The 27,883-nt window shown below is 46.9% G+C and overlaps 1 protein-coding gene across 1 annotated transcript in view; it reads right to left on the reverse strand.

Annotated features, from left to right (window-relative positions):
* Window positions 1–3,943: 3,943 nt before the first annotated feature.
* LOC135905317 (uncharacterized) overlaps window positions 3,944–27,883 on the reverse strand; it is a 63,901-nt gene continuing 39,961 nt past the window's right edge. Inside the window, exons 4-5 of the mRNA XM_065436348.2 lie at window positions 17,234–17,311; window positions 3,944–4,324 (exon numbers count right to left, since the gene is read on the reverse strand). Of these exons, the coding sequence (XP_065292420.1) occupies window positions 4,188–4,324; window positions 17,234–17,311 (215 nt within the window). The 3' untranslated portion in view covers window positions 3,944–4,187. The remainder of the gene's footprint in view (window positions 4,325–17,233; window positions 17,312–27,883) is intronic.

The raw sequence follows: 27,883 nt of genomic DNA on the forward strand, positions 1-27,883 counted from the left end.
ACAGGTGTTGCATTGACCGATGGCTGGCGAACCGTCGTTGTTTCCACCATTGCATTCCACAGGAAAATGCTTCAATAATCACAGAGATTATGAATTGCATTGCTACGCGGGCCCTTCGAAGGCGCACTTGAACATACGTGCAGATTGCAGCATACGTGATACGATTTGTACAAATAGAAGTTGTGGTGGCCCTCAATATCATGTGTCCTTATTGAAGCAGCAGCGTCTTTTACCAATATTAAGCTTGGTTACCGAAACTCAGTAAGCCCTGGATCCATAAGGTTAAAAATTAGAGAAACTATACTGTGTGGATACTGTGGACATTGTGGATGCAGTGCGAGGACATGCCGCTAGTCGTATTTCTAATGCTTTGGCAGCTTTTGTGCTTGCTTTCGATTTATTAGGAGTAGTTTGGACAATGTCTCCGTAGTCAGCACATTGCGTTTACGCATCGCGTTCGGTATGCGAAAACCTAACAATTTATGGACCGCGCTCTTTTTTAGCGTTAGTTTCGTCAGTATGGAAACCAACAAGGTGTTTGACGAAAAGCAGGAACGCATAGCCACCGTTATTATTCTTAAAAATGCAAACACATTTTGAAAACACTGATGGTGTAGGCGTTTGCAAAATTAGGAGGAAGGTGAACGGACATGATTGTGCAATTTTAGACTATTTCATTTTAAAGCACTCCTCAGATTCTGTATAATACAGTAGCGGAAGAAATCGACGGATGAATGGCAAGGAAGATTTTTTGTTACTTTGCGCGAAACTCGCGAAAACAACAATTGCAGATTAGAAACGGGTCTCAGTGCCTGAATGTGTTTCACTCCGACCAACTTGCGGTACTCATTGCTCTGTGATAACCTAGTGTTCTGCGCTATCGTACTGCTGTAGATATGCAGTGCAGCTTACGAAAAATTAAGCAATACTTGTGCGATATGCATTTGAGGACACTTGCAGTGAACAGCACTCGAATAAAATAGTGGAAGTATACTTTGCGTGCTCAAGGTACCTACAGAATTTCCTATCTATTTCATTTTACAGAGATGCATTTATACTTCCTTTGTACATTTACATTCGCTCTACCGACTGCAACAGGTGGGGCTCAAGGCACGGCTGCTCGATCAGTCGCAATGTGAAGTGGTCTGCCATGTCGCGCCGAGCATAATGCGGATAGGCTAGACATCGCAGTTGACAGTTGCCGCCGCTATTTTATACACGGCTGCTTCACTACGGTTTCAAAAACCTGGAGGCGTTTTAGCTCATCGTATTCGAAGGCGCGTTCACCCAGCGAGACCCGTAGGAAACGCTGGTAAGAAGCGCTGGTAATTAAAGCAGATGAAAATATTAACCGGCGTCCAGTGGAGATAAGCAAACGACTTTCACAGTATTAGTGGAAGGAAGCAGGGAACGTATTCATAGGACCGTATCTGTTACGGGTATAGCTAACTATGCAAAGTAGCTATAGATGTTTTAAGAAAGAGAAAATAAAAATTAAGAAGGCAGGGGCAGAATGCTAGGCTTATACATATCTGTACATTGATTGAATTTATCAAGCAGGCTTCGTGACCAGTGGCCGCCGCTTTATTTTGGAATGGATGTCGACATATCATGGTCATCATCCTTTTCGCATTGTTTTTGCTTGTGCAGGAACATGTGGAAGAGCGAAGAAAATGTTTTGCGGTTACTGTGGCCCTTCCTATCGCTCCTCCGAGGCACCCAATGTGTCAGAAATATAAACGGAGCATTAAAAGATGCATCGAGTCGCATATCTTCTGCACTTCTCTTTGATTAGCAGACGTGCATCTGCTGATGGATCGTGCATGCAGAAGTGCGACCAGACGCATCTTCTGCTTCTCTCTAATGTTCCTCGAAAGTGCAACTCCTATGACCCGCTATGGTGTAGACGGTTTAGATATGTTCGTGGCATACATACAGTTGCTGCGTGCCGTTCTACGAACCTAGTTTAAGCAATTGGGAATTTTCCTTCCACAATCTGCCGCTAGAAGCAATCCATCGGGGTGCGTGTCACGGAAAGATTTCTGGTGAAGAGTAATTAGCACAGGCAGTGCCAGCCTTGCTTTAGGGCCATCTTCCACCCATTGAACTTTACAGAAATTCACTAGAAAGTTTGGATGAAACGAAACAGTCTGCTACCGAATGTGGTGCTCTCTCGGTGTGTACCGTGAGAGACTTCAAAAATGAACCGCAGGTTTCCCAACACCGCCAAGTAATTTTATAGCTGACCTGGCACCTTCATGTACACAAACTCATCAGCAGTAACAAACGAGAAGAGTTTTGCATTATGTACACTTGCCAAACAAGAGTACGCACGCGAGTCTTGCGACGTTGACAAGCATACAAAGGAAAATTGAGCTGCTCATTTTAATTATTGTGCCCCTCAGCAGAAACAGTTCAATGAAGGGTGCCAAACATCCCTCTATAGAATATGGTTTATAGCGGATGCTAAAAGAAGCCACGCCGTCTGCTATCACAAGGTCTGAAACTTAACAACAAAATGAAGCGCTTCGGGGAAGCTGCCTTTCACTGGCAGAGAGATCATAGAAGCTTGAAGACGACCGGCGCTGGAAGCCTTCGATGAACATTTCTAAATCAACTGTAGAAAGTAACAAGAACACCTAGTTCATGATGTATAAGAATAACCTAGCTAATACTTTACTTGTTCATTTCTTGAAGCGCCTTCCTGCATATGATGCAGTCACGTAAGCGAACACCGGTTGCACAAGAACTACAGCTCCTGGGTTCTCCAAAATGGCTATAGGAGTAGGCTGCAAACTGGACGCGACGCTGCTCAGCTTGCGAAAGGCACGCGGGTAAGAAAAGTTTAATAAATCGAAAAGTTTCACAATTTTATTTTTAAATGACACCACTGTGCTACACATGCATCGTCACGTTTCTGCTTCTAGAAAAAGGCCACGTTATTGAGACATCTCTTATTGACTAGCAGTTGCATCTAATTTCTATTGTTGTGTCGCTCATCGTCAAACAAATTATTGCAACTCTTAAATTGATGAAGTCAGCGGCCGTCATTCACCTACCGAGTGACCACGTGGCTCTTCGCACGCCCGATTCGATTATAAGTGCCATTGGCTGAATTGCGTGAACAGCGCTGAGAAGAGTCAAAATGCCCCAAGGCAAGGATGGGGGAGCACTTGGAGCAGTTCGCTCATAGCAAAATTGAGGACCTTGCTGAAGGTAGCAAATTATACAGGTATGCCTTGAAGTGTGCATTTCAAAGGGCGAACGGAGAGGGGAAAAAATATATTATGAGTATTGTCAGGGGATTCGGTGTGTCGATAAAAAAAAAAAAGCGGTTGTGGCCATTTGACAACGTTGCAGAACTTGTACAGCTGGCCTAATGAGAACTTTCATGGAATAGAAAGATCACAAAAAGAGCAGCTATTTGTTTAAACTACTATCCGTTGATCCTCTGCTCAAATTTTAGGCAATCATTAAATAAAGAAAACGAAAGAATAAACCATAACCATGCAGTTGATATAGGATTAAAGATTTATTGACAGCAGAACATTTACTGCTATGATCATCGTCTTGTGTGTTAATCGCTTTTTGTTTATTTAGCCGAAATTTGCAACAGCGTAAGTATCTATATAAGAAATACCTTGCAATAGCGGAATAGGACTGGCCACCGTTCAAAACAAGTCTATGTAGCAGTCAACATGGGCTCAGCCGCAGTTTCATGACGAAAATTTTCGATCTTGTTGCCTATTTTCCCCTGAGAACCTTCGCCGAGCAAATTGGTACAAAAGTACGAAGAGAAACAATGTATTTTGTGGCATATCTTGTGAACCGATATCCAGACAATCCACGTAGTAGTTTTTAATTTCGTAGTCGACCATCGTTTTCGCATGAACTGGTTTCAGTCCAGCAATTGCGACATGTTCTTTACAGCCATTACCGTGACAACTTGTGAAATACAACTTTATTGAGTGGAACTTAGGTAAATGAGTTCCTAAATAACTGCAGCTGCTTCATCGAGCGAATATCATCCGAACAAATATTTAATCTGCTCTTTTCCATATTTAGGAAACTATTCTAGAACACTGCCAGTGTAATGTCCCTACTGTAGAAACGAAAAAAATAAAAAAAGTGGTGCACGTGGATGACATTGACACTGGCGCTATAGCACGACAACGTCGTTAATTATTTTAGGCAGACTTCGCTTTGCAGTCGCTTGAATAAATCGAATGCGACTCCTGGCATAATTCATTATATTTCTTTTCGCATTCGGTCAATGTTGTGTCGACAGTTTCGTCCCACGCAAGCATTTCGCATTGGTCCTTGCCTGCAAATGAAAAATGAGGCTCATTAGCAAAAATAAATCGCGCCCACTCCTACGAAACTTGCAAAATATGCTAGGGAAGCTGCGGAAACCGCTAAATATACTGCACCCACTTGCGGTTTGCAAGAAGGCAATCATCAAGTAAAATATGATTGTTCCAGAAACCAAATTGTGGAATGCGCTTTGTATTGAAAGCCACATACGACGCTACCACACATTTCTTTCCCTTAAGCCCTCAACTCCTCCTCAAAAATGTGCTGTTGATATTCGAATTTTCGGCATTTTGTGATAATGACCTCGAAGTGCTTGCGTCCATCACTGGGAGGCCGCTTTTTAAAGCAAACGCTTGCCTGCCTCTTCCTTCGACTTTCCCACTGCTGCTGCTGCTGCTGTTGTGACTGGTGCTCTTTGAATGGTGTGTGGGTCCCTGCGTCGGTGGGTGGTTCAGAGCGTGCATATACGTGGCATAGAGCGTAGCAGAGAGGAAAAGACAGGCGAGCAACTCGTTTGGACCGCACCGTGTCGAATATGCACAATGGCCTGTGGAGATCCCTGGTCGACGCGACATTAGCCTCTTCACAGTAGAAATAATCCGAGACTCCCGGCAAGCGCTTACCTTTCTATCAACATGCTATTCCAAAGAGAAGCTAGATAGTACGGAAGAGAGGAAGAGGGAGAGGGGCACGGTATGTGTAGAGCCGGCGCCGTCGCTCGCAGTTCCCATACAAATACAAAGGGCGAGGGGAATAGGGAAAAGTGACGTGAGAAGGCAAGGAAACGCTTTATAAACTTAAGTTCAAGGTACGGTGCGGCACGTTGCTGCTATTTCTGAAAAAAATAAAACATAACCAAGCAAATATGTCTAGCGGAGAACATACGGATGGCGTGCAGAAGACGAGCCGCATTAATTTAAGCGGACCGCAAGGTGTAGCCGACTAAACGGAAGTGGTCGCACGTCAAATCAAAACTTCTGTGCCCCCGCCGCAATAGCTTCGCGGCTACGGCATCGCTCGAGGTCGCGGAATTGACTGATGCGGCCGCATTTGTACGGCAGCGGAATAAAAAAAAAGACGCTCATGCACTTTGATTTAGGGACACGTTAAAGAAGACCGCGGTGCCAAAATTAATCCAGAGCGTGTCACTACGGCCTGCCTCATGATTCGATTGTGGTTTTGGCACGTACAGGCCCATAATTAAATTCAAGTTTAACGCTTCTGCCACGATGCGATGTGCCATGTGAGGAAATGACGATGCTTAACCCTATCAGAGCGGATGAAATATGGCGCAGAACAACGCCTCAAGCAAACACATCTCCATTTGTGTTACGTGTAATATGCAGACAAAGAGCAGTGGCGCACGCAAGGTAACGTTTAACATCAACTCACCTCTGCTATGTTTGAAAAATCCTTGAAGAAATTAAACACTCGCCGAGAACAGCACCGCTAATTACCCTCAATCAAAGGAACCAGCACGTAAATCTTGGCTTCCATTGATTCCGACAGTGTGCAGGAACTGCATAATTTTTGAGCCAATGTATCAATTTTCTTTTCAGCATGAACAACGTTTATAGCGCGCAGCTCTTAGGCGCCCGTTCCTGCGGCAAGCGTCGGCGTTATGGTTATTAACCGAGCAAACGAACGCAGCGGAGTACCAAAGCGAACGCGGAGCGCGAAAAAGAAAGTGAAGGAGGAGGGTGTAGTGGAACTTTTAGGATGCAAGCGGAGAAGGAAGGTTTGGTGAAAGCGCGCCAAAAAAAAAACGTAGTACTGCGCAACGCAGGCTTCGAGGTGTGGCGGCTACACGATGGCGCCAGAGTAGCGCACATCGTCTGTATAGGAACAAAGCGCTGCATGAGTTGAGGCCTGTCACAGGCAGCTCCTGGGAATCGCGCCCACGCGCCACCCACGTGCCACCTCGCGCGATCTCCTGACTGAGGAGGCAGACGCGTCATACCTCACTCCTTTTGCAACATGTCACACTAGACAGGTTATCCGCGCCAGCCAATATATCGCGACGTGAAAACACGTTTAAAGCCGAGCTCGAATTTCGCTTTCGGGGGTATGGTAATCGGTGAAATTTTCAATCGCCGGTGGCGCAGTGCTGCTCAGCCTTTTTAGTTGAATTTCTTCACGAGGCATAAATTATCTGGTGTAAATTCGCAGTGTTCAAGCAGCCGGTAAAATATTGCCCAGCACACATGCTCATTATCAAATTATGTGCAGATGTCAGAATTATTATGTGAAGCAGAGCTCAGTGATGCTACCGCTGTGGTTATCGCCCAACTGCGCCGAGAGATGAACCCTGCTACTTCCTGCTATGAAAAAAAATATGAGAAATATGCGCCCACTCTACGCCGCAAGAGATGTTCGGGCTCTCACAGAGGAACTAACTCATCGAGAGCAGTTTTACCGCACATTCGAAAGTGTCATAGCATGGGGCCCTATAACGTAAAACTATTCCAATATGTTTCTATTTCAATCTACAGTCGGCAAATTTGCGTAACCACCGACGCAAGCACCAGGCGGTCACCCACAGGGTTGTCTGTACAGACCAATCAAACAATATCCTCATTCATAGGAAGTCACTTTTGTTTGCTTGAAAAACGAATAACATTGCCTACACTGAGCGGCTTGTCGTATATAATTGGCTGACAAGAGGCGAGGAGAACGCTCAAGTGGGGAGGGATCCGCTGGGCAGAGCCAGTGCACTGAAAGTCGATAACCGGATGAAGAGGTTGGTGCCGGCGTCTGCGCTTGGTCGGCTTTCCCTTACTTAGCTTGTGGTGGTTGGTAGAAAATTGCGGCGGCATGCAACGGAAGCTTAAGAATGACGCTAAAACTGACCCTCAGCAAAAAAGAGTTGGCCGAATGAGGCGGTGAACGTGCCGAAAGTGCCCGAAAACGTTACACGGCCACGCAAGAAGTTTTATTATACGCAAATGCACCCATGCTCTCCGGCATGTGCGAGTAGCCAGCGTCTCAGCGATCGGTGGCAGCCATTTTTATTCCATTCGGAATGGCGCAGCCTGCGGCTATTCCGAAGAAAATTCAGTTTTGTGCGGTACATTAGTGCATCTTTATCGCGTACACGTCACTTTGACGCGATGAGTTTGTGGGGTTTTGTGAAGTCGCGTGACAGGCAGGTGAAGTGGGTGCAGCCCAAAAACTTTTTACCAATAGCCGAGGGCCAATGGCGAAAAGGGGTCGAATCAGAAATAATTGTTTGTCTTTTTTTCTGTAAAATCATGCATAATCAGTGTATACACATCATATCAGATGGGGAGCTATCGCGGTATTCGTGACGTCGCGGGACAGACAGGTGAAGTGGGGGTGGTCTAAAAAAGTTTTGGACCAATCGTGAAGGGCTGATAGCAGAATTGGAATAGAAAAGTTTGGAATACCTTTACGTTATAGCGCCCTTGGACCAGCGGCTGCAGTAGCTGTGTGGTGCACCGAGTTAAGCTACCCAATCAGAAATGGATCGTACTCCTGCTTCTTCCTTGGGTCGTTGTCTTTTTGAATACCTTCGACCCCGACGGGTACGCGTTGCTTATGCAACGGGACAGACTTGTTTTTCAGGCTGGAGCAAGCGATAGCGGACGTTGAGCCAGACCCCGCACTCTGCTCTTGTACGGCGAGTGTAAAACGGTGGTGAAATTTCGGACGCTATGTGGTGTCTGGCTCGATTTTGCCATCATAAGACGCAGATTCGCACATATACATGGCAGTTGTGAGCAATTCTTCCACTAACCAATTTGTCATATATCACCCTTTTTTGATCACTTGCCTACTTCACGAGGTAGTAATGTTACACGGCCCCCACTAAGATTTTGGTGGTCTCGACACCAAACGGAAACTTTCGCTTCTCAATAATGACGAAGCGTCACTGGTTAGGTTTTGCCCCATCATACGGCCGTGATGAAAATTCACTGCCATCTGACGCAGTGGCAAGCAGCAGGTCTCCTCGGCAAGATAGCCTCCAATATATCCAGATCAGCAAACCATTTTGATGACACGCCTTGAGATCATTGGCTAGAATGGCTGCTCGAAGCCAATATTGGCCCGATGGGGGCATGCTGGCAACTATGACAAATGCTGTAGCTAAGTTAGTCTTTGCGCTTGCTGGAAGGAACGGCAAAAGCCCGCGTGTTGGCATAAGCCTCCGAACTGAATGCGCGCATCAAAGATTAATCTGACAGCGGTACACAGTAAAGTTCACACGCGGATATCTGCACACCACGACAGCACGCGACGCACATCGAAATGCACGAAGAGCGAAAGCGAATTACCCCGGCACTGTAGGCCATCGCAGTATTCCAAGTACATGGTATATCAGGGCAGCAAGGGCACAGGGAACAGTAAGTAAATATTTCATAACGCTGACATACAATCTTTCTCAAAGTGATCCGTCTTAAAGAATGCATTTATAGTGGCGAGATCACGTTGAAGGTTCTCATAACGCTTCTGATATCTCTACGTAGCACGCACAAACAGCACTTCATGCTTTTCTAAGCTACTGAACAGCTTTTCGAACATTTCTTAGGACACCACAACTTTGTCTTAGCCCACAATATGGACAGCGATGAAGGTGGGGGGAGGTCATTTTTTGCGTTTGCATTCAGTTTATTAGCCAGTGACCAGTTATTGCTTTTACTTAGTTTGTCTACTGTAAAAGCCACATATGTTACAGTTTTCCATCACTTCCATAAATCTCCTGCGAATGTCCAATGTAGTGCTCGAAAATGAAATTTTTGCTGCTTCAAAAGCTGGTCCGAGATGGAATTGGTCCGTAGAATCGCTTAAAGCAGTGCTTTGCTTGGCAGAAGCAAACTAGCACCACTTACAAGATATCCGCCTTCGTTTTAACTGGGTCTTCGTTGTAACGTTTTAACTGGGATTACTTTGTTCTTGTTTGGTTGGGTAAAGTGTTTGTTACAGGTGGGTGTAGCCCGGCCGTCTGGGCCGGCTTTTTCTCCGGCTGTGCATCTCGTCCCAGGTCAGGAAGTATTTACTATTGTGGACAAGTTTGGTGTCGTGTAGATATGCGAGTAGAAGTCCATAAGAGTTCCTTACGAGCATTCTTTAGTCTTTTGGGGAACATTATATGTTGCATGCACGCTTCAGAAAAAAGGTGTTGTTTGGAGCTTGTTAATTAGCGGCTTCCTTCCAGCATTGGGGCCACGGTCGGTCATAACGTTCTTCCTTGTGTTTATTTCATTGACCTGTGCAAAATGATTAGGTAGCTCGCAAATTTTTGAATACCGATTCTTGAGCGCAGGCCGATCACTTCCTTACTCTATTAAAATGAGCACCTTCAACTCATTTAGGCCTTTCACTACACAGGGCTTGCGAGGTAGGATTAAAGGCGACAGGAAGTGGCAACGCTGCATCCTTTTCAATCTAGTCGCTGATGGGTGCTCTTACTTTTGTTGACCTTCAGAGCGCTTCTTTATATACCACATACTCTTTCACTCTCACAACTGCCGACACGGGAAGGAATCCAAAGGCAGAGGATATTGTACACTGTGCTTAAGAAATGCGTGATTAACGGCAGCCACTTGCGACAAAAATCTTTAGGATGATCACGAAGGGGTGTTTTGAAGTGCAGCTGTAGAGTCCACCAACACGGCAGTGTTGCGTAAAAGAGGCGGTTTCCTTTAGCGCAGAGCAACTGCTATAGCAGAAATATTCGTGATATGTGAACATGACTTGGCAGTCCAAGAGGCCTGACACACTACCTAAAATGAAGTGATCTAAAACGAAGCAGCGCTTTCACTTCAAACCAGCCTGACCAACCTGTCCGCTTACACCATGCATGTGATTTAGATAAGTAGTGTCTAGGTGTCTAAGCAACAAAGAGTGTGCCTCTGAAGGTGCGAAGTTTTCGCAGATTAACGGAAGGATGTGGTGATCATAGGTATTATCATCTAGAAACCAACCTGCCAGGTGCCTCTGTTTGATATGATTAATTCTAATGTCGCATATGCCATATAGAGTCATATAAGAGTGGTAATGAAGTCTAGCGCTGCTCTTCCGAAGAAGGGCTTTGCCAGGGATGGACTGCGACGTAGGAGGTGGGCCGGAAACGCTTGAGATGCTAAAATACGAAAAGACAGACTGAGTCTGGCACATAACTTTGTTGTTTGACTCTAACTTCACGTTCACGCTGCAATGACCAATCGCATGACTTTTAAATTGTCACTGATCCCTCTGTTGTAAATTCCGTGCGATATAACTCAGCTCATCCACAGGAAGGGCCCGCACTTCTCTTTAAATTGATAGTTTCACATAAGCGTCCGTAAAACACACCGAGGAAATTTCGACAACACCAATGCTATTTTTGCAAAGCTTCCGGGAGATCGCATATCTCTAATGTAGCCCGAGTCCTAGTGCCTCTACAAAACGCACATGGCTCCACTGCTCCTCAGATTCAATTCGGATTTTGGAAATGCGTTCTAAATCATTGAAAAGGTAATTATTTTTTAATTTGTCGAAAGGAAATTCCTACTTTTCCTCAATGTGGCGCCCGTCTGTTCAGGTAATGTACTTTAGGTAATCCGCCTCTGCAGACAGATTTGCTATGTATGGACCGATCAATTAAAAAGAATTGTTCGATGTTGTAAAAAAAAAGAAACACTACGTATATAAAAGATGTGTACGGGAATGAGCTATAGTAGGCTATTAGTTCCATTGGCATGACAAGCATGCATGATAATGTACTAACGAACCTTTAGTGTTCTTTACACAGGTTAGGTTACTTTTCTTTAGAAAAGAAAGCTAAATGCAATAGGTTCAGGAAAGCTCTTCTGTCAGTAGTTGTCACCTGAAAGATGGTGAAGCCGGTTAACTGTACCAGTTGCATTATTAGATGTAGTTTGAACTGATTTTAAAGAACTGGCTTCTGCAAAACAGCGCATTTCTACCAATCCAGGTTGATCTCAAGAAAATGTGACAACTACCTGCTCCACAAATTGCAATGTCCAAACGTTTGATGAAAAAGGTTCATTAAGTGATCGATGTATTCATTCACATAGGCCGCAAGTTGAAACTAGAAAGCCAAAGCTGAGCAGAAGTCATCTATGCTTAACAGACTTAGACGAAGTATGTTCCTAATTGGACTGACACCAAGATTTTTGACGAAAGGCTACGTGTTTTCGTAAGTATAGAGATATACAATATATGAAGCACCCTCAGGTCACAACACATGACATTAGCGCCGATTGCTCTCCTAGCGGGCGCATTCCAACATCGAGGGTAGCCCGCAAGAGCCACTGCGTGAAAGTTTACGTTCCCGCGCGTGGTTCTGGTGCTTAGGTTTAAACGGTGGCACTTACGCCTTCGTATCCAGCGAGCCTGCTGCACACCATTATTACGTTGTTTAGAGCCATAATAGCCATCATCAGACGAAACAGCGTGACCTGCCTGTTGGATTCCGCACATCTCAGGGAAATTCCTAGATGACACAAAGGCCATTCTGTACGAGGAGTGAAATTGCACGTTTTCCCTTTTGCTTGCCTTCCTTTCATTCGAGTCACGTGATAAATCTAATGTTCCTGACGTACACAGCAATAAATATTTGTGAGCACATAGGGACGCGTTCACTAAATGCTGGGCCTTTTCCGGATGAAGCATGCTGCAAGTCCAGCTGACGAGAAAGATTGTCGTGGTTTCAGAGACAATGCGCTCACTTCAAAACCCTGTAATGTGTATTGGCCGCACTGAAAAGGGCAAGTATAAAGTGTCGAGATCTGTATCGGAGGATTATAAGGCGGCAGTTGTCGTACAACATCAATGGCAACAAATACAATTGGCAGTTGTGCGCTGTTTATCATTAAACGCTTAGTTTTGACTGTTGTCCCACGTCTTTTTCTTTAGTATCTGAAATAATAAGACGTAACCAACGTAAAATATAGATATACATTAACAGCCTGGTAAACTTGTTGGGAAATCAGCCGCTCCTCTATGAAGAATTTTCGAAGAATACAGCGAAGGCAAGGTCGGGAGTGAGTGCAAGCCACCTAACGTTGGGATTTTTTAACACGCGCATTCACGTGAAAATTGCACGACAGAAATTTGAATGAAACAGTTGCCCTGTCCGACTGCAATACGATATAGATAATATACATAACTTGTATATAGCTTTTGAAATTGGTCTCACAAGACATCATGTCATTGTTTCTGAGGGAGGCTAGCATAAAAAAAAAGAAAGTGGTCCCTTGAATGTACGTACACATACCAAATAAATTGCAGGATATTTACCAGAACAGGAAGCCTATGAGGATGATAAAAAGTGCACTCTTTTTCAGGTTAGCATATTTCTGAGCACATTAGTTTTTGTTGATTCGAGTAACGTTTACCTCAAATTCGAAGTTCCAAGATACCGAGTCACTGATCAGGGGAACATTCTTTAATCACGTCTTAGGTTCGCATTTAGTTGGATATTTTACATCTTAAGCATAGCAGACGTCCGTATTTCGTAAACTTCCCGCAGCAAGAAAAGTATGCTGCATCAAACTGTTTTAAAAAACGGCACCAGGGCATGCACATTGCTGTTTCCAAAGCAGTTCTCATAGTACCGCTCGAAATACAGCACGGGCGTCAAGAGCAATAAGAGAAAGAAAAAGCATGCAGCTGTACTGCACAGGAACTACAGTCGGTACTCCGCAGCGACTACCCAGGCGATGTTTTCAAATAAGGAAGCGCTTCTGGTTGTATGGATGGATGGATGTTATGAGCGTCCCCTTCGTAACGGGGAGGTCGGTTGTGCCACCGTCGCTCTTGCTATTATACTGCCTAATGCCCTACCCAAGTTAAAAAAAACAAAAAAGGGTAAACCACTATGAACTCCCACGACCACATTTTTAAAACCCCTTTTGCGAACTTTGAATTTGGCACATCCCCGTTTTTTTCGTTTCCCTACTTTTCTTCCGCCAATCTGCCAATCGCCTCTTACTAATCTATATTGCGGGCATGCTCACTTTACCCCTACTCTCGCTGAAACAGGCGCTGCTTACACAGGCACAACAGCGCCACCTGGCTGTAGTTGTCGAGTCTATAAACGGTATCCTCGCCTTCGCGACGTGAAACCTGTTTAAATTACCCTCATTTTCTACTCTCAGCAACCAGTGAAACTATGAGATAACCATTTGTTCCGCTCACAACAGCAACTCCTCATAGTTGCTCATCACGTACGCCAGTGTGCATGCTTGCACTCCTCACGCCAGCAGCGGAAGGCAGAAGAGGGTCCGGGCTTCTCTCGCGAGCTGAGTGGAGCGATGCGTTCATTTGCTTCATGCATTATAGCTCGCAGACAACTATCTGTGAGTACGTAGTCAAAGATGAGGAACCGTTGGGCACGCGCCACACCTGCGATTGTATTATTCGACATTATCTTCGCTTACAATGCGACAGTGCTAAAAAGATCACAATAACGACACTCTTCGAGTGGTTTTACAGATGGAACCTAGGCGCAACGCTTTGCATCATGCTGCCGCACGTCGGCGATGAAGAGAGTGTCGACGTCGCAGCCTACCTCCAGCGTGCCGAAGAAGCTATCTCACCCGTCTGGGCATCAAGAAGCAGCAAAATACCTAATTTCGACATCATAGCCTTCGCTGAGGCTATGTGGAATACCATCCCAGCGCCTGTGTTTGAGTTTGGTTACCGATACGCCGAGAGTGACTATACGAAAAAGTTTTGCGATGCTATCTAGTGCAGTGCAAAATACTCTGACGTGTTGGCGCACTGGAGTATGACGTCATTCCAGACATTGTTACGCAATCACAGCGATGCTGCGCGCTGCCTGCAGTCGTTCGTGTTGAGCAGTTTAAGAGGTTTTATGTGCGCTATAAACAATCAACTGTGAAAATTTAAATTTTACTTGCTTTGTTAGTTTCCCGCGTTTCGTGCCCTTTTTGTTTCCGTTCTCTTGGTACCAACGAGACATTTGGCACTAAGATGGTAGCGTTGACACGTGCGCATTGTTCTTGTTTTCGGACGACCGTTTTTCATCAGCTAACAGGCGTTTAAAAGTCGTCGCTCGACGCGAGATGCGCATTTCTGTATGCCAACTTTCGCGAATGTTATCGCTCATTCAATAGCAAAGGATTCTTTGTCAAGTTAGATTCCGTGCTACAGATGAATGAACGCCTATAGTTTTGAACGCACGCGAGCACCGCTGATAGAGATTGACCTGTATCACAGATTTTGACGAAAGATGACTGTGCTCGCTGCTATCGTTGATTCTTGCGTGTTCGTCTCCCGGGGCGCAAGATCGCCCAGTAATGTGTTAAATGTCTAAATGACGTTATCGGAAGTAAAATTCTTTGCCATCGCACAACGTGTCAATATTAAGTGAGGTAATTTTAGACGGATTCCGGGCGGCAATTTAATGCTCTAAATGCAGCTATAATATGATCGCCGTTAGAAAAAATATTCCTGAATGAATTATACTCAAGGGATATTTAACTGAGTATACTACCAGCTTAAATTTATTGCTTAGAACTTTGTGTGGGCGTAGTTGGTGCGTAATTGACAAAGAATTTTCAAAGCGCGAACAAGGAACACATCACAAAAGAAATGTCCTGTGAATGTAAAATATTTGTCAATTATCTTTATCTCTTACTTAGGTTTCGAAAATGTCTTCGATTCAGTAGAAATACCAGCAGCCTTTTGATTACGGCGCAGCCGTAGAGTATGGTAAGCATGCGTAAAAATTGTCTAAAATTACTTGTGTCTGTATACAAGGCTTCCATACTAGCATGCACGAAACCTTAAATAAAGTCGTATGAATATATGCGAATAAACAAAAATGTTTATTGTACATAGGTTAATAAACTGAAATAAATTTTTTATTGCAGACAGCCAATAGTTGAACAATACCTTTAAGAAATATTGTATTTGTGGTTGCAGTTATAGAGATATCGATTAGAGCGTTTTTTTATCGTAAAGGATGACAAAATGCTGTTTCCATCAGGCTACCAATCACATGTTAAACGTCTTTTAGTGAAGGCAAAACTCTCCCGAAATATGGCAAAATACCATGTGAGTACAACCCCACGGCACGAGATAGCGGCGCCATCAAACAGCCTCATTGGGAAAGCAAGCTGCTCATCTCCATACTCGCCATTATGGGCAACAACTTTGTTATATGCTGGCGTGAAATAATAGGCAGGAGCTGTGGGTGCCTCGGGGCAAAGCTTGGGTTTTGTTATCGTTGCCGATCGACATAGTATGATAACTGATAAATCGCTGAATCCCTGATTTGGACTGTTTGATGGTGATGCTATCCTGCGAATGCCGGCACTTAGTGACGTGGTGCGTCTCATGTTTCGACTGATTTCTATTTTCTCCAGTAATCATCATCGCCTATTTGTATCTATACTGACGAAAAAAAACCTTCTGGCAATTATCTCCAATCGCACCTGTCTTGCGCTCTCTGGTTCCATATAACGTCTACAAATTTTCTGACTTTATCACCCCACCTAAATTTCTACCAACCTCGACTACGCATCTCTTTGACACTTATACCACTGTAATAAACAACCGATCAACTGCTCTACGCTTGAGATGGGCTACCTATCCCCGCTTATTTTCTCCGCATGTCAATTAGAATTTCCACGGAACCCACTCGCTCTCTAATCCACACCGCTATTTTCCTGTCACTTGACGTAACGCCGAACACCTTTCGTTTGTTGGATCGTTGCATGGGCTTTCACTTATTCTGAAGCTTCTTTGTTCGCCTCCAAGATTAAATCTAATAGGTTAATACCGGTACAATGCACCTATTCTATTTTGTTTTCGACGATGGTGGTAAACTGCCGCTTTTTTTTCCGGAATGCATGTCATATGCGCTCCAAGCCATTTTTATTCCAAAATAAATTTGTTTCGCATGATCAGGACATCCTATGAGTAAATGACCTGATAAACGCACCCTTGGACATATTCTGGAGGTTCACTGCCAATGACAAACTCTTCTTCTCTTGCCCAGATATTGAAAATTAGCTTTATCTTATCATATTAATTGTCCTCCCTGCCATTATGCTTCCTGGGTGAAAAGTTCGATTTTCTTTTAATTCAACCTCCACTTTGCTGAAAAACACGATGTCATCTGCAAACCGTAGATTTGGGAGATATTCCCCGGTGATATTTGCTCCCATCCCCAGCCAACTTCAATACTTCTAAGCATGAACTGGTTATATCTCTAGAGAAATTGTGTATCCTTGCCTGACGCCCTTCTAAATCTATATTTTTCTGTTTTCCTTGTGGTTATATAAAGTCGTTGCGGAGTCTTCATAGATATTTGTGAATATATTCACGTATGCTTCATATACATCTTGATAATGCAATCCATCTCTGACTGCTGTCACCAGTTATACCAATGCGCAATGTTTGGTTCACGGGAGAGGTTTAAATTATGTACCTTGTAAGTTTCTCTACAGCACACTAATTGAAATCTCTCCAATTAGAGCTGTATTAGACAACTGTGTAAATACTTATATAACTAGTTGCACGGTAATTATACAATAACTGACAGTTTCTCAACTGTACTCCAAACACCATTCACTCTGTTTTATACACAAAGCTTGATGCGTCTTTCAATAATGCTTTGTGCATTTCTGGGACAGTCTGCGTACTATAAATTCAGCCCATAATATGTTTCATACAATTTGGGGACCACATTTGAGATCTTCCTTTGCTTTCGCGGTGTAGCATTAGGAACCTAATGTAGCCAATGACAGAGTCAACAGTAGAAGTGTCTGCGACATAATTGTTGTGATATATACGAAAGAGACCCTTAGACAACGACTGCATGTTCCGCCAAAACTGATGCCACAACGAATAATCAATGGCACCATTCTTATGATATGTTGTGAACAACTTCAGTCATTTTTGTACAGTACAGCGGACTCACCATTGAGGTAAAATGTAAGAACACCGCACTTTTCGTTCTCGCTCGCAAACTTTAGCGTGTGTTTCAGCGTAGGTCCACCTATGTACAAGTAAATAATGCATATGTTACGAAAACCAACATTACGAATGAACAAGTGCAGCTGCGCAGAAATCAATGAGCATGGCACGTTTTGAGTATCAGACATAAACAATTAGCATGTATAGCTGTTGCGGGTCAGAAACAAACGTGGTTCTCCTCAAAAAGCACAGTTTATCGCGGACATTTATTTCAGCGCTTATTTCGCAAAGAATACCTCTAAAATTACACGTTACACATCTATACCCACATCTTAGATGATCGTTACAGTTTTCAGCAGCCGTAAACAGGTTCATCATTGCAAGCGATCATTAGTCTATTTGAGTATAGACAACGTGCTTAGGTTTGGCGGCATTTACTGCTATTAAGATTAATTTAGAAGGACCTTAAAGTGTTCAATGAAATATCGCAGAGGTTTTATGGTCTGGAGAAACTTTGGCATAGCACGTATGGAACCTATCAAATAGATTTACCAATGTTGCTATCTTCGATGCACAGCCACTGACACAAAAGTAAACATTCAAGTAGAAATTAGCCTGTCTGCGACATTGTGCATTTGTTGGGGCCGTTGCTGTGCAATGCTGCTGAACGGCGTTAAAGCTAGCAGATAATGATAGGTGAGTTCAGTGGTCAGCCTGATTCGAATCTTATTTTGTTCGCACCGTAGCTCGGGTGAGTTCACCTATTCAATGCGCACGATACCTTACGTGACTGTTTCTGTCATCGCGAAAATTTAGCATGGCACGTGCAGCTACAGGTGTGCCTTCTGGCCCGTGCGGCGACGTAGTTTCCCACAGAAGTTTCGATTGCTGGCAATGAAGTGATACTTTCACCTTCTGAGTGCTTGCAGAGTTTTTTTTTTTTTGACGTATTGGGAAAATGACAACACGGCAATCCTTAATTGAAGATACATAGCCAGACATGCGGCATATGATGCGCGGGAAACGGGGGGGGGGGGAAGGAAACTCTCTGGGTGGTTGCTTCCTTGGTGCTTAACTGACTGGGCGTATGAGTTAAGTAATTCAATCGATATTTTCGAAGAAAGGTAAATATCAATTAGAATTTGCTTTGCATACGATACTGACCTCTGTTGAAACATCTTTTCAAAAGTTCAACTATGCGGTGCGTGGCGTCGTTCGTTGGGTTCCCGCAATACAGTCTGCCTGCAATATCGAACACTTGCAAGACTAACCTGCGTACAATTTAGGGTATTCAAGCCCAAGCCCTTAAAATCTCTCTTGGCTTACCACGCAGTGCATCAACGGCGGAAACCATCACCTTGCGCAGGAGTACCCAAGCACGACGCACATTACCGTTTAGAAAACGCGTATGCATCTCAGGCATTATGCTAGGACCCCTTCCCACCACTTGGCGAGCCTGACTGCTGCAAGGGCCTGCTCGACATTTAGCGGCATTGTCAGTGCACATCGTGCGTCGTTTACTTTAGGGTACGCACCTGTGGCCGAGGCAGCGTTTCGTCCGTGGTGTTTGAGCCGTCCACAAGTACATATCATAATTCCAGGACTACAGAAGAAGACAGATCTACCGGACCCTGCTCTAAAACAACTGAACTTACTTCTTTCGCATGAAAAGTACAGCAAGCACGTGCACATCTTTGCCGATGAATCGACTACGTCGCACAGTTCCGATAGTGCCGTGGTTAATAATAATAATTGTAGCGTTCCTAACTAGAACGGCAACAGAAATGACATCATCTAAGTGAGACGGGTGTCGTCCGCCATTTTATTCCAACTTCTTCCTTCTCACTTCTCCCCTAGCACCTTCCTTCGTCTTCTTTCATGCGTCCAGCGCAGACCGCTTCAGTCTTCCGGATTTCCTTAATTACACCTCCTGGGGTAATACTTGAATACGTTTCCAATAGCGGCGCACTCCGTTTGGCCCGAGGCTCCGGCGTACCAGACATTCTTCAATATTCCATGCTGGCATGCAGTCTTAATAACTTGAAATGGTCCGCAATATTTTGAATTTGAGGGCACAGCTCCTTTCCTTACAAGGACATAGTCTCCAGGCTGTATGTCCGGTATCTCGCTACTGTGCCTTTTATCAAAGTTTCGCTTCATGCGGCGCCTGTAGATCTCCTGTTCTTTGACAGTTTTCCTTACTTCCGCAAGTTCGAGGTTCTCTAGGAGACCTAGATCACGATCTGCAGGAAGTATGGGCGCTGTACCTGAAGTTACAAAATGAGGGCTGCAGCCTAAACTCGTGGTGTATGATCTGTTGTGATGCTTCACAGCGGCCTCGAGACAGCACTTCCAGCCACCGGCAAAGTCTGGATACATCTTCAGATACTGTTTGATGTCTCGTATGGCACGTTCCACTAGGCCGTTTGCTGCCGGGTGGTATGGAGAAGAATACTTTATCATGATGCCGTGCTCCTGGGCCCACTTTGATAATTTGGCACTCCGAAAAGCCGGCCCGTTGTCGCAGACGAGCGTCTTTGTGTTGAGAAAAGGTTTATTGGCGGCTCCTAATGCAAAGGCACAGCAACCGGGAACGGCGAAGCAGCCCGAAGCACTGTCCAAACGGACGCCAGCAATCAACAGCGCGAGCCGAGACGAGCCGCGCGTTGGCGATGCGGCTGTGCCGCGAGGCGCGTCTTCTTCTTCACAATCTCCCCCCGGACAAAAAGAGCCATCCTGGCGCCTTAAGAATCGGGGGGCAGAGGGTCGTGGTAGGGCTTGAGACGCGAGACGTGGACAATGTCACGTCCACGCCGGCGCAAGTCTTCAGGTGGTGACAGGGGCTCAATGAGAAAATTCACCGGGGATGTTTGCTCCAAGACGCGGTAAGGCCCTTCGAATTTTGGGACGAGTTTCGAGGAAAGCCCCGGCGTTTGGAAAGGGACCGACAACCACACAAGAACGCCTGGAGCGTAGGTCGTGCTTAGATGCGTGTCGAGGCGGTTTTCTTTCTGGCGCTGCTGTTGCTCTGCCGTAAAGGAGCGCGCTAGCTGGCGGCATTCTTCGGCTTGTCGGGCGACGTCGGAAACAGGTAGACACTCAGAGGCGTCAGGACGGTATGGAAGGAGCGTGTCGATGGTATGCGTAGGCTCGCGGCCATACAGGAGGAAGAAAGGTGAAAATCCTGTAGTGGCCTGGATCGCGGTGTTGTACGCGAACGTGATGAATGGAAGGATGCGGTCCCAGTTACCATGATCAGATGCCACGTACATAGAGAGCATATCACCAAGTGTGCGGTTAAATCGCTCTGTGAGCCCGTTAGTCTGTGGATGGTATGCCGTGCTTGTCCGATGAATAATATGGCATTCCGAAAGCAAACTTTCGACGACTTCGGAGAGGAAGGCGCGACCTCGATCGCTGAGGAGTTCCCGAGGTGCGCCGTGTCGAAGCACGAAGCGATGTAGGACGAAAGAGGCTACATCCCGCGCTGTAGCACTTGGTAAAGCAGCAGTTTCGGCGTAGCGTGTCAAATGATCAATAGCAACGACGATCCACCGATTGCCGTCTGGTGTCATAGGAAGCGGGCCGTATAGGTCGATGCCGACGCGATCGAAGGGTGTGGCAGGGCACGGGAGCGGCTGCAAGGCACCAGATGGGCGCAAAGGCGGCGATTTGCGGCGTTGACAGTCAAGACAGCACCGAACAAACTTGTGTACAAAATTGTACATGCCGCGCCAGTAGTAGCGGTGGCGAATTCGTTCGTACGTCTTGAAGACTCCGGCATGGCCACACTGCGGATCGTTGTGGAAAGCGGCACATATTTGAGACCTTAAGCTGCGGGGAACCACCAGAAGCCACCGACGACCTTCAGGAGTGTAACTGCGTCGGTGCAGCAGCTGGTCACGAATGGCAAAATGAACTGCTTGGCGTCGGAGGGTTCGGGATACAGGGATGGTCGACGATCCAGAAAGATAGTCGAAAAGAGAAGCGACCCACGGGTCACGACGTTGTGCGGTTGCAAAGGAGTCCATGTCGAGAGATGACACGGAATGTGCGGAAGTTGTTGCGCAGGCCGAGTCTGGAGGTAAAGGTGAACGAGACAAGGCATCTGCGTCGGAGTGTGTGCGTCCACTGCGGTAGACGACGCGAATATCGTACTCCTGGATGCGGAGTGCCCAACGGGCTAGACGGCCAGTGGGATCTTTCAAGTTGGCGAGCCAACAAAGCGCATGGTGATCTGTGACCAAGTCGAATGGGCGCCCGTACAGATATGGTCGGAACTTGCCAAGTGCCCATACTAAAGCCAAGCACTCTTTTTCGGTCACGCTGTAATTGGCCTCAGGCTTCGTCAGTGTGCGACTCGCATAGGCGACTACATATTCGGGGTAGCCCTCCTTTCGTTGGGCGAGTACGGCGCCGAGACCGACCCCGCTGGCATCTGTATGTACTTCAGTTGCAGCTGACGGGTCGAAATGGCGAAGAATAGGCGGGGAGATGAGAAGACGACGCAGCGTAGCAAAGGCGGAGTCACATGCAGGGGACCAGCAGGAGAGGGCGGCGTCACCGCGTAGAAGCTGAGTCAATGGCGCCATGATCGATGCGAAATTTCGAACAAAGCGCCGGAAATATGAGCATAGGCCCACGAAGCTTCGAAGTTCTTTGATGGTCTGAGGCTTCGGAAACTCAGCGACTGCTCGAAGTTTTGCAGGATCAGGTAGAACGCCGTGCTTGGACACAACGTGGCCTAAAATGGTGAGCTCTCGCGCGGCGAAGCGGCACTTCTTGAGGTTGAGTTGAAGGCCAGCGTTCGTTAGACAGGTCAAAACTTGTCTAAGGCGGAGCAGGTGAGTAGGAAAATCAGGCGAGAAAACCACGACATCGTCGAGGTAACACAGACATATAGACCACTTGAGGCCACGCAGCGTGTTGTCCATGAGTCGTTCAAAGGTGGCAGGGGCGTTACAAAGCCCGAAAGGCATCACCTTAAATTCATATAAACCGTCAGGCGTAATGAAAGCGGTTTTCTGGCGATCGGCCGCAGCCATGGGGACCTGCCAGTACCCTGAACGCAAGTCAAGGGACGAGAAAAATTCTGCGCCCTGAAGACTGTCGAGGGCGTCATCGATGCGCGGCAAAGGATAGACGTCTTTGCGCGTTACCTTATTTAACCGACGGTAGTCGACGCAAAAGCGAATAGACCCGTCCTTCTTGCGAACGAGAACGACAGGAGATGCCCAGGGACTGTGCGAAGGTTGAATAACATCACGGCGCAGCATATCTTCGACTTGGGTGGTAATGACACGACGCTCTTCGGCAGAGACGCGATATGGTCGTTGACGTAAGGGCTGATGTGAACCGGTGTCAATGTAGTGCTGCACTTCCGACGTGCGGCCCAGGTGAGGTTGTGAAACGTCGAATGAACTTTTAAATTTGTGCAGGAGATCAAGAAGGTCGGCGCGTTCGGCAGGTGTGAGGGTATCGGCGATGGCATGCGAGAACGCAACCCTGGACGTTTCCTCAAGCGCGGACATCGAAGATGCTTGGCCGGGGTCGACGTCAAAAGAGTCTCCAGGGACGTCAACCAAAGAAGAAGAGTCGAGGAGTTCCACGAAGCCAAGGCATTCACCAACGAGCAACGTAATAGGCGCACAGAGGGGATTGTAAAAGTAGATATTGCTGCAGCCGCCAGCCATGTCAAGCGTCGCGAAGGGTAGTGGGAGAGATTTACGGCTCATAAAGACGTCGGACGGCGTGAAGAGGACCGTTGCATCAGCGATGGCATCGCAAAACACGGGGACGAGGGCGAAGGAGCCAGGTGGAATATCTGTGTCCTCGCGCACGGTAAGTTTAGAAGGGCGGTCGCAATCTTCGTCCAAGGGTGCGTCACAAGGGGAAAATTCAACTTCGGCGCGTGCGCAGTCGATCACGGCTTTATGACTGGATAAGAAGTCCCATCCGAGGATGACGTCATGCGAGCAGGTGGGAAGAACAATACACTCGACGATGTAAACAATGCCGTGAATAAGCACACGTACAGTACAGGCTGCGTGCGGAGTGACGGGCTGCGCGCTTGCCGTACGAAGCGACAGTCCAGAAAGCGGCGTGGTCACCTTGCGCAGCGAACGGCACAGTTTGGCGGCTATCACAGAAACGGCTGCGCCGGTATCCACAAGAGCGAATGCAGGAACACCTTCGACACAAATTTCGACCACGTTAGCAGGAGAGGCGCGAGGACTTTGACAGTTCGAATGGGGCGCAGTTCTTGCCTCTTGAACTGCGACGTTCAGTTTTCCTGCTCAGGTGGTGCGGGTCGCCGACGCATTGGGGAGAGCGAGCGTCGGCGAGGGGATGGCGAGCGACGCGAAGGAAATTCTGGGATGTCAGCACGAGCATACGGTTGGGGGGAAGGAGCGGCGTACTGGCGAAATGGCTCACTGCCGTAGTGGAAGGGCCGCGAGGCGTCGCCGAATGCTTGAGGACGACGGCGGCAATATCTGGCGACGTGTCCGGGAGTGCAGCAAGAATAACAGATGGGTCGATTGTCAGGTGTCCGCCAAGGATTAGCTCGCGGTGCGGTCCAAGATGTAGCATGGGCTTCCGGTGGCAGCGGTTGGGACTGGGTCGTGAAAGACGCCGGTGGAGGCCGGCGTACTGCCTGGGCGTACGTAAGAGGCGCGGCCACAGGCAGGACTGGCTGCGCATAGGTGAGAGGCGTGGCGACAGGCTGCACTGCCCGCGTAGAGTTGAGATTCACGGCGGCAGGCGGCTGATGTGGTGCGGAAGGGACAACTTGGGCGACCTCTTCGGAAATGAGGGTGCGGAGCGTGTTTGGAAGACGGGAGGTGGGCTCCTGAGTGAAGGGGACTAAAGAAAGTTGGCGGGCAACTTCCTCACGCACAAAGTCCTTGACCCGCTGAAAGAATGAGGAGGGGTCGTACATGTTGTCAAGGCTCGCCAACAAGTCGTCGCTTCCCAAAGGACGCCGAGTCGAAGCGCGTTGCTTCCTTAACTCATCGTAACTTTGGCACAGGCTGACAACTTCAGACACAGTGCGCGGATTCCTGGCTAGGAGCATCTGGAATGCGCCGTCATCGATGCCTTTCAGTATATGGCGAATTCGCTCAGGTTCGGGCATAGCGGCGTTGACTCGTTTACAAAGGTCCACGACGTCTTCTATGTAGCTTGTGAACGTTTCCGCCGTCTGCTGTGCTCGGGCGCGCAAGCGCTGTTCGGCACGGAGCTTGCGAACAGCGGGTCGGCCGAACACTTCCGTAAAGGTTGTCTTGAAGACTGACCATGTGGGCACGTCACTTTCGTGGTTGTGAAACCACAGTTGGGCAACACCAGCCAGATAAAAGATGACGTGAGTTAACTTTGCGGGATCATCCCACTTGTTGTGGGCGCTCACCCGTTCATACGACGCAAACCAGTCTTCCACGTCTTCGTCGTCTGCACCGCTGAAGACCTTGGGGTCCCGTTGTCGTGGAACGCCGGTGCAGGTGACGGACTGTGGCGTCGGTGCCGTTTGGGAGGAGCTGTCGGTCATGGCGGGTGGTAGCGTTCGTGATCTCAGCTCCAGGGTTTCAAGCGACGGGGTTTGAACCCCGGCACCTCCACCAATTGAGAAAAGGTTTATTGGCGGCTCCTAATGCAAAGGCACAGCAACCGGGAACGGCGAAGCAGCCCGAAGCACTGTCCAAACGGACGCCAGCAATCAACAGCGCGAGCCGAGACGAGCCGCGCGTTGGCGATGCGGCTGTGCCGCGAGGCGCGTCTTCTTCTTCACAGTGTGTTTAAAACACTCAGCTTTGAGGAGGTCTATTACGCTGTTTGCGTCTTCTTTGCCAGCTTTAGCCGCAATCGTCCGTGTGCACTCATCTATGGAGAGCAAGAAAGCTTGCGTTCGCTTGACTCCTTCCCCCTTCTTTTTGAGCTCCGCGAAGTCCAAATGAATTACTTCGAACGGGATGCTTGAATATTCAGGGTTTGTCATAACGTCTGTCGATTGCTTGAATTTAACTTTGTTCACCTGGCAGAGGTGGCATGTGCGGATGTAATGGCTGATGTCGTTTTTCATGCCCGGCCATGTGAATCTCATGAGCAATTTCTTATAAGTGCGCCAGAAGCCATCATGTCCACCCGATTCAGGGGTGTCGTGGTATAGATGAAGAATCCTTGGAATCATAGTTGGTGGTACGTGATACCTTCCATTGATAAACTGGAGCTCTTCTGTACCTTCCCATAGCTTAATATGATTGATTGTATCTGGATTATTGCTTGATTCCTGTACAAGTAATCTTGATAGTGCGTCAGCGTCAGTGAGGAGTGGGCCAGGACGGTGCGAAATTACGAAATCAAATTGTTGCAGATAGTTCACCCATCTAGCAATGCGGCCTCTTGGCTGGGCCATGCTCAGAAGTTGAGTCAATGCTTGATGGTCCGTGAAAAGTATGAATTTGGCACCTTCCAGGTAAGTACGAAAGTACTGCACAGCTTTTAAGACGGCCAGAGCTTCCTTTTCTGTGGTACAGTAATTGATTTCGGCGGGTTTCAGGGTATAGCTGTAGTACACCACGACGTAGTGTTTGGTTTGATCAGCTTGTTTGGATGGCTTCTGGTATAGAACTGCACCGGTAGCATAATGTGATGCGTCCGTGTTCAGCACGAAAGGCAAGGAAAAATCCGGTATTCGCAAGATGGGGTCCGACGATATTAGTTTTACAAGCTCACGATAGACAGCTTCGCACTTCTCGTCCCAATGAAAAGGCACGTCTTTCTGAGTTAAACGTGTGAGGCACCTTGTTCTCAGTGCGTAGTCTTTGATAAACGCCCGGAAGTGTCCTGCAAGGCCAAGAAAAACGCGCAGGGAGTGCACATCATAAGGCTTTACCAGCTTGGAGATTCTCTCTACCGATTCTTGCTTGGTGCTTTTAGTCTGTCCATCAAACACCCTGCCAAGAAATACTACGGTATCTTGAAAGCACGCACTTTTCTTGAAGTTGACTTTGAGTTGGGCAAGACTGAGGGCATGAAGAACTTTTGAAAGATGACTACGGTGTTCGTCCTTTGTCTTTGAGTAGATGATGATGTCGTCGATGTACACATTGCAAAATGTGCCCAGGTAAGGTTTCAGAATGTCCGTCATAATCTTCTGAAACCACGCAGGGGAGTTTTTCCAACCAAATGGTAGGCGGTTGTACTCAAACAAGTCAAATGGGGTTATGAACGCGGTGTACTTCTTCGTTTCTTCACTTAGTGGAATCTGCCAAAAGCCCTTGCAGAGATCTATTCGTGAAAACCAATGGCAACCACCGGTTTCGTCAATGATGTCGTCGATTCTCGGCATTGGATAAGGTATCAATTCAGTTTGACGATTGAGAGCCCGGTAGTCTGTGCAGAGGCGGAATGTCCCGTCTTCTTTAGGTGCAATAGTGATAGGAGAAGCAAATGAGGATACAGAAGGCCGGATGATACCTGCGTCTAACATTTCTTGCAACTCCTTTTTCAGCCACACCTTTTTATCTCTGGACGTATTATAGGGGGTTCTACGAACCACTGTTTTATCTGCGAGCTCGAAAGGAACGACATGGGATTTCATTGCTGGAGGGTAGCTTCCTATGCATATAAGCTCTGGGTACTTAGTCTTGATGTCTTCGTGGTGAAAAATTAGCCTTGGTACACTAGGTTCTTCACCAGGGTCTTCTGTTCTTATCGTGTCTTCGGCCATTACCTTGTCATCCCAATAGAGGTTCATCTTAAGTTTTTTAATGTCTGGACGGGACAAAAGAAAATCGTAGGTGACATTGGGAATGGCCAATACGTCACTGGTAATAGCATTTCCTTGAAATTCAATAGCCAGGGTTACCCATTCGCTATGCATGGTCACTGACCCATCGTAGGCTTGGACACGCAATGTTCTACCAGCGTGCAGACGACTGGCATCCACTCGAGTCTTGTTGATAATAGATACCGAAGCTCCACTGTCAACGAGAGCCTTCACTTCAATGCCATCTACCTTAATGGGGGCGTACAATAAGCTTGACGACACCAAATATACTGTCTCACTGAAGCTCTTTTTCTGGGGCTTGTGATGCACGGTAGACAGATTATGTGGAAGTAGGTTGCCGTGAACTGCGGTAATTGGTTCTTCACCATCCTCACAGTCATGATTTACGCTTCCCAGATATTTGTTTATGAAGCTGTGTTCACATTCAGTTGACGGCAACGACTCTAGATTGGAATCAAGTTGCTCTGTTCTACCATCTGGCTGTCTTCTCGATGTAATTCTTGGCACTGAGGTCTGTAGAAAGTTCAGAAGGTCATCAAACGTTCTTGGACCTTTGAGCTGGACATGACTACGGATCTCGATACACAACCCTTGCGTTATCAAAGCTACAACAGCAGAAGACGACAGCTTCGGTTCTGCAGAATACAACAGGCGACGCTTCTCAAGACAGTACTCAAGCAGAGAGCCACCTGTATAACTGAACCGCAGTGCCGCATCCCATCTTTCTACTGCGTTGCCTTCGAAAGCCCCTAAAAAGTTGCTTTTCCACAGTTCCCAACATGTTGTTCCATAATCCATGAGTTGCACGTCATACCATTTTCTGGCTATACCGCCCAAATAGCGGCGCATATGCAAAATCTTTGTGTC

Source organism: Dermacentor albipictus, chromosome 3 (genome assembly GCF_038994185.2).
Source record: "Dermacentor albipictus isolate Rhodes 1998 colony chromosome 3, USDA_Dalb.pri_finalv2, whole genome shotgun sequence".
In the NCBI taxonomy this organism is placed as follows: domain Eukaryota; kingdom Metazoa; phylum Arthropoda; class Arachnida; order Ixodida; family Ixodidae; genus Dermacentor; species Dermacentor albipictus.